The sequence below is a fragment of the Uloborus diversus genome, chromosome 4 (genome assembly GCF_026930045.1).
Source record: "Uloborus diversus isolate 005 chromosome 4, Udiv.v.3.1, whole genome shotgun sequence".
NCBI classification, from domain to species: domain Eukaryota; kingdom Metazoa; phylum Arthropoda; class Arachnida; order Araneae; family Uloboridae; genus Uloborus; species Uloborus diversus.
In genome coordinates, this window is record NC_072734.1 from 103,501,901 (window position 1) to 103,509,451 (window position 7,551).

At 29.8% G+C, this 7,551-nt stretch overlaps 1 protein-coding gene across 3 annotated transcripts in view; it reads right to left on the bottom strand.

Annotated features, from left to right (window-relative positions):
* Positions 1 to 7,472, bottom strand: part of LOC129221567 (KH homology domain-containing protein 4-like) — a 39,202-nt gene extending 31,730 nt beyond the window's left edge. For 2 of the 3 annotated variants that reach the window (XR_008580528.1, XM_054856068.1), the window contains exons 1-3: positions 7,247 to 7,472; positions 4,580 to 4,694; positions 1,780 to 1,899 (exon numbers count right to left, since the gene is read on the bottom strand). Coding sequence is in view for 2 of the 3 variants with exons in the window: in XM_054856068.1 (XP_054712043.1) it covers positions 1,780 to 1,899; positions 4,580 to 4,687 (228 nt within the window). In the remaining variant the exon portion in view is untranslated. The remainder of the gene's footprint in view (positions 1 to 1,779; positions 1,900 to 4,579; positions 4,695 to 7,246) is intronic. The other variant, XM_054856069.1, reaches the window with a different exon arrangement.
* Between the last annotated feature and the right edge of the window lie 79 nt (positions 7,473 to 7,551).

The window sequence follows — 7,551 nt, forward strand, 5'->3', positions numbered from 1 at the left end:
GCCTAAGCTTGGCATTTTAACACAAAAAGCTGATACGCCATTTTGGATCACATTTTTCGGAGATCCTAGAATCTCAGGATTTGGATCTAGGAAGCTGAAAATTTGCATAGGTTAGTTTCAAAGGTATCTCTGTGCCTCTTTAAAATTTCATCAAAATCGGAGATGGTCGAGTAGGGATGATATGCAAAATTAGGTCAGTTGACGTGGAATGACTCATAAAGGTCATTAGGTCAATCCTCCTATAGGCCAGAAAATAGTTTTTGAATGACTAATTTTCTTCGGCTAAATTCTGATCCTAAATTCCATAAATATATAATTGAAACTCATTAGGGGGCAGGTTTTTAAATCACAGTTGTTTTGCAGAGAAATCAGGAAGTGGGGGTGGGCGACGTTAATTTTAACATGGTAAATCATAAAAATATTTATAGTATTTCTCACAGGTGTTTTTTTTTTTTTGGGGGGGGGGGGGGGCTGAGCTCTAACTTTTATAATACTTGATCATACTTCAAAGACATGATTTTTCAATTGCTTTTGAAATCTATATAAATAAAACAATTACTATTGAAAATACTTGGCATTTGTATGCACTTAATATGCAAACAGATGTACAAAAGCTCAGTTTTTCAGAGAAAATTCTTTTGAAAAAGTGCCCTTTTAATTGAATTACAGTTCCCTTTTATCAGGAGACATCCTGCCCCTTTTTTGACCTGTAAGAAAAACTATTCTTCACATATGATAAATCAGCGATAAGTAACCCATTGATTGCGATTAACTGGTCGATCCCGACCTGTTGTCAGTCGATCTCGACAACATTCTAGACCATGTTTTTGGTCACAGAAATTGTTTTTTATTATTTTCAGGGGGAAAAAAAGGCTCAACTTCTTGATCAAAAGTTATTTGAATATTTTTCAAAACTTTTTATAATTGCTGGAAATGCAAGTTTTTAATTTAAGAATTTCTTTTTTTTTTCGCTTTTTGTTCTTGAAAAAAATTCACAAAAGTTACATTGGATTTACAGATAAAAACTTGGTATGGATGCTTTACAAATTTTTAAAGTATGAAGACATATTTTTGTGTGGGATTTTACCAGTGCCAGTGATGAAAAGGATAAGCCTATTGCTTTGATAAATAATGCCACTTCTAGTCTGGCTAAAAAATTTGGCAACCATGACAAAAAAAAAAAAAAAAAAATAAGTAATTTGAATTTTTGGCATCTTGAATTCAAATCATGTTTTTCGCAATCACGAGCGTGTGTGTGTATGAATATGCGTGTGTGTTGTGTATGCAGTGCTGTGTGTGTAGGCGTTTGTGTATGTAGGCATATGTGTTTGTGTCTGTGTGCAGCCATGTGTGAGTGAGTAGGAGTGTGTGTTTGTGTTCAGGCATGAGTGTGTGTATGTGTATGCGTGTGTGTGTAGGATATGGACGTAACCTGGAGATGGTTTTCGCAAGAGGAGCAGCATCCTGAGGCCGTCCGACGCGACGGTGGTGCTGGTGGGAAAATAAAATGATAGGAATTCAAAACAGTCAAGTGAGAACAATAAGCAATCGTGATGGCTCAAAAAAAAAAGCCCCAAAACGTACCAATGTGACTTCCATCAGCTAACACACTGATCAGACAATACTTAATACATCAAGTGTTAAAAAATGAAAAATTTGTTTTCAGTCTTAAAAAATTGCACATCATATTAAGAAATGTAGAACTTATTTATTAGCTGAGAAATTAAGCAGAATATTAAATACTAGAAATTAAATAATTCATTAGTTGAAATAGCTTACTTCTTCTTGCTTATGACCTCTAGTTAACAAATTTCTTGCACTAATGGGTGCATCATTTATGTCTACCTCTGCAGTAATCAAATCACTGATTTTAGCTCTACTAAGCAAATTATTTCCAGTCTAAAACAGACAGAAACAATCACACAACTAAATATAAGACTAAAATAAGCAAAAATAAGAAAGATTATATTTTCAGAAATATTAACAACAATATCACTTTTTAAAAATAGTAAAACAATATTACAATCTTCACTATTCCAAATATGAGCACTTAATTGTGGATTTTTATTCTTATGGTTTTTAAAAACTTGCAATAAGTTTACTTGTTTTTCTCTTTGTGTAATATTCAGGTTGAAGCAGAGGTGCATTTGAATGTGAAGCCGCTCTGTGCTTTTCAAACTGGCAGCCCTTGAAGCAGGTCTCTCTATAGGTTAACTAATTAAGGGGCCCTGTTATTTAACATATAACAGGTTTTAACCCCCTTAAGGGACAGCCAAGGTTAGTGAATTTAGCGGCCTCTCGGTTTTTTTAAACATATATTTATGCAGAGGTAGAGGAAGAGAGCAGGTCTAAGTTCTGTTTAAGGAGGGGGTCATTATTAGAATTTGAACACATCATGTCAGAGAATTGCATATTTCTAGTTTGTGTTAGCAATATGAACCTTGTCGTAAGTATAATATTCACACAGAAAGGAAGGTTCTTCCCCGGAAGTTTTTCAAAATAGCCGCACTAAAAGCATTGTTTCAGACGATTATTGGTGACTTTATAGGAAGGAAAGATTTGGGGTCCCTCCTCCTATTTACTTTTTTTAAATTGAAGTCTTAAAAAAATGTCAGTATAGGTTACCTTTGGCAATGTTAGTGGGATAGGAATCAAGGACTATCCCCGGAAATTTTAAGAAATTGAAGTTCTAAAAACCTACTAGTAGATTATCTTTGAAGATAGTAGAGAAAGAGTTTTGAGAGCTCTCTCCTGAAAAATTTTGTAACTGAAGTTCTGAAAACTTAATTTTAGACTATCTTTGGCTGGAGTAGGATAATGAAGGTTTGAGTGTCTTCAACTGGAAATATTTTGAAATCTGAATCTTAAAAATGTGATTGTGGAAAATCTTTGGTAATATTACAGGCCTGGCAATTTTTCGAAGTTGAAGCTCCAAAAACATAAAAATGAGAAAATTTTATTACTTTTTTAATATTTTTTTCTAAATTTCTTAAATAGTTCAGGTGGCTACAGAAACTATGAAAACACTTCCCTGAATTTTCCCTGATTGAGTTCACCAAATTTCCTTGATTTGCATTACCAATGATAATGGTTTCCTTTCTTTCCCCTACTTGAAAACCATTGAATATTAAATAAAATGCAATGTTTAAAATGTTTTAAGCTGTTAATAAAGAATGCATTTTGAAAAGATGCTCTAAAAAATAAAAATAAAAAATAGTACATTAAATTATCTACAGGGAAATATTATAGGAAATCTAAAACAAATACTTTACTTCCAGTAACCAGTTAGCATAAGAATTCTAAGAAATTATTATAAACACTCTTAAAGACATATCTAATCATGATAAAACTAAAAAGCTTATATGGAAATAATCTTGAACAAAATTTGAAGCAATATAATTATTGCTGCAAGAATAACAAGTGGTAACGAAAGTATAGAAGTAATGTAGTTTTACTTACGTAAATAATAGACATATAAAACAAATAGAAACCTTTTAACAACCAGTCATATTGAGCTATTCTCTAATCAAGAACTTAGTTTTAATTAATGAATACAGTATTTTAACAATAAATAAATACAATATTTACTTATGTGCCCAAAGTAACTCAATTTCAAATGATTTCATTATTTGTTGCAAAAAATCTTAGATTACATTTGTTAAAAACAACATTGAAATGCAAAAAGACAATCAATTAATTTCAAAATATATATGTATGTAACTTGGTTTCAAAATAAAAGAATTTTTAAAGTCTGAAAAAACCCTTAGTAATGATATAATCTGAGGCAACAGCAATAAAACAATGGCAAAAAGCAAAGTTGATTTTGATTTAAAAATCAATTTTTGCAATTAAATTAAAAATGCGAAAAAGTAATAACCCTTAAACTTTTATTAGTATTAATTTAAAAAACAAAGATTTCTTCTTAAAATCGTGATTACAGTATGCTAATTACTTAAAGACTACAAGTAAAGGCAAAAAAGGTTAGGCATTAATGACGGATTTCTCTTTGCCTGTAGGGTTGTTTATTTTACGTAGCATGGAATGTGTGAAAGGAAAATTCAAGTTACGTAAAATAAACTTTACAGACACAAAAGTAATCTTGGGAAGTTTATCCCCACCTTTCCCTGTGGTTAATAAGTTAAGATTTGTTATTTTGATGTTGAGGAAAAAATATGAACAAAGAAGCTGACAGTATATAATCGCCTTATTAATTTTACTTTTTTAAACAGATAAATGGTGGAAAATACAAAGGGAATTAGGGTACTTAATTTTACAAAGCAAAAAAAAAAAAAAAAAATCTTCACTTGATAATTTTCTCGGAATTTTTGTTATTTTTTCAAAATTCCCCGATTAATAAAGTTCTGTGACTTTTCCCTGATCTGTCGCCACCCTGTAGTTGTTTATGTTGAATAAGTAAAATTTAATTAATTTTAAGCAAAGGACAAATTATAAAAATATTGTGATCAGGAAAATAAAACTTATAAACTACATAACTTACCAGCTGTAATAAAGATCTAAAGCAATATACCACATGCATCTGTAATCAGATCAAAAACATATTAATTAAAATTTTACTTACTTTAGGCTTGATCTGAGAAGGGGAAATTTTTAACTTCCCTTTGGCGATAAGCATTGCATTGACTCTTGCAGCTGCTTCAGCAGCCGCTTCCAAACTGCTTTTACTCATCCTGTTGCTAAAATAATAAGTTGGATAATTATTAAGAAAAATAACGTAATTAAATAAGAACTACATCAGGTTTGAAATAGATAAGTCTATGCTAAAATATTTTAACTCAGTGACAGAAAGAAAAAGAATTCATACGGGGGAAATGTTTAGTCCTTAAACTAAAAACCTAAGAGCTAGGGAAAATACCATTGTATCTCAGCACAATAGGCTTTGTACTATGTATAATTCAGGAAATCACCAAACTAGCCCCCCAAAACTGATGCTAAAGGATTGCATTTCATGCACTTTGGTAAAACAGTTAAAAATGAGTTAAAATGCTATGAAAAATTTGTTGCCTAACAATTGTTCATATAAATGATCTCAGCATTTTATTTTATGAGTATAAACTGTATTTTAAACAGAAAAACAAGTTTTCTTTTTTAAAATGCAAAGGTTAAATTTTCAATTTTTTAATATTGTTTTGTGAGCCGATTTTCAATGTGTTTGTGAAGCTGCAGATTTTATTACTAGATTTTTGGGAAAACAATGATTTTAAAATCAAATTTTTGAGAAGGTATCGAGAAATGGTAGTAAAACTAGGCCCTGTTGGCAATAAGAAATAAAAAATTTCAGGTATGTTTTACGGCTACAAGTAACAACTTTTTCAATGCAAACGATGTGAGCTAAGGCAGGAAAGGCCACCACTACAAGTAAATAAGTAAAAATGTGCACAATGATAAATTGTACTTTTTATAAGACTAGTGCAGAAACGTTTTTGAAGTACTGTAGCACAAAGGGTGAATAAAGGAACAAAGGACTACATTTCTGTTTTCTCTCTTTAAACTTCAGACTGAGCATTAATAAAGCGCTAAAGGATTATTAACTGGAAGTATAATATATAATTTCACAACAAAATATAAAGAGTCAATTTTATCAAACTGAAGACCAATTTTTACGCATATTTCAATCAAATTAAGGCTATTTTCATACACTGAATAATGAATAACAAAATAATTTTGAGGAAACTTTCAGAAAATGGTTGTTTCCAAAGGTGACAGCCACAGAAACTACTAAAAACCGATGCAATACTATTACACTGAGTAGTGTCACATTTTGTTATTTCCATACTTCAGAAATTCACTTTACTTCATATAATATTTAGAACAACATAATCAGAACTGTTATGCATGATCGAAGAAATGTATATTTTAAGAAAGATCCATCAGTTTTGCTTCAAGAACCGCTCCTAAATGGTTAATACAAAAGAAAAAAAAAGAAAATAGGAACAATTACATTCTTAATGAGCTAAGGTTTATTTGTGATGTGCCTTTCATATAAAAACAAATTTCTAAAGAAAGTACAGTGGAGTCTCGAAAATCCGAGGTAATTGGGGCTCATCTCACCTTGGATTACTGAAAACTCGGATTATTCAGTTTTAAATTTACACTTGACGTTTTAATTGTACCTTAAAATTTACACACAGCTTGGAAAACATAAGGAAGAGCACCTTTTACTTCCTTGCATCATTAAAAGGAAAATGTCTTTACGAAAAAGATTATCATTCAAACTTCAACATAAATTTCCTTTCAATTACTTTCAGACGAATTTTAATCTTATTTTTTCTCGATATCTTTTATTATTGACTGAACGTAGTCAATAAGTTTTACAGCAACAAAATATTTTTATTGTCAGATTTTAATGAAAATCAAATTTTTAGCTACTAAAAAAAAAGAAGTACATTAGAGAAAGCAGAACCTCTAACTTTCGAGACTGTACTGTAATAAAATCAGGGTTCGAAAATATATTTTTCAAAATATCGAAAATATCCAATATTTTGATACATATCGTATATTTTGATACATATCCGATATTTTCAATCAACACAAACTAAAGTCTTCAATATAATAAATGCATCCTCAATATATTCTTTTTTATTGTTACTACACTATGTTGACTTAAAACTAAGAGGTTTCTTTCATTATTTATATCTATTTTTCATTTTATATTTTTATCAATTTTAATGGAGTAGATTTAGCATTAGCTGTTTCATTCATTTTTTATCCGTTAGCTACATTTACAAAGTTATATAATTCATAAACAAAAAGAAATATTCTTTAGTTGGTGCACAGTCATAGGACATTTTTCTTCTTCTGACCAATGTGTAACATTAAAGAGGCACTTTAATATGAATTAAAATTGTTACATTACTAATAATTTTAAGAATGTAAATAAAAAAGGAAAATTAAATTACTTTGTTATATTAATAATGCATCAATACAGCACAAAAATATAGTACATAACTTTTTGGTTATCTTTAATAATAAATGATCAATATTACTATGATTAATATTATTTTTATATTGAAAATACTGCAGTTGAAAAAATAAATATCGAAAATATCATGATATTTTCAAAAAATAAATATGGGATATATATCGTGATATATATCAGCGAACCCTGATTAAAATAGCATTGGTTAACCCTACAGAATAAGATTATGTATTTATAATAGAACTTGATTATAGCACATTGAGGATATGTTTAAATTTTTTAATGCAAACGACACCTTGCACTACTTACAAGACTTATAACTTTATTTGCGATCGCAAAAATACATTAGATCCCAACTGTCTGGCTGAGTGTTATGAAAAAACATGCATTTAACATTTGATTTCAATTATTCGTACTTTTATTGCGCACATTATATGATCAAATAATGTAGTTGAAAATTTCCTACAAATATTTTTCATTATTCCACAATAGCTTGTGTTAGAGTCTGTCGTAAATTCAACACTAGAAATTAATAAATAAATTTGTTGGCTGCAAAAAAAAGTAATAAAATAAATTATGCATTTATCGAGTTGCCAGCTGAGAGTAATAAATAG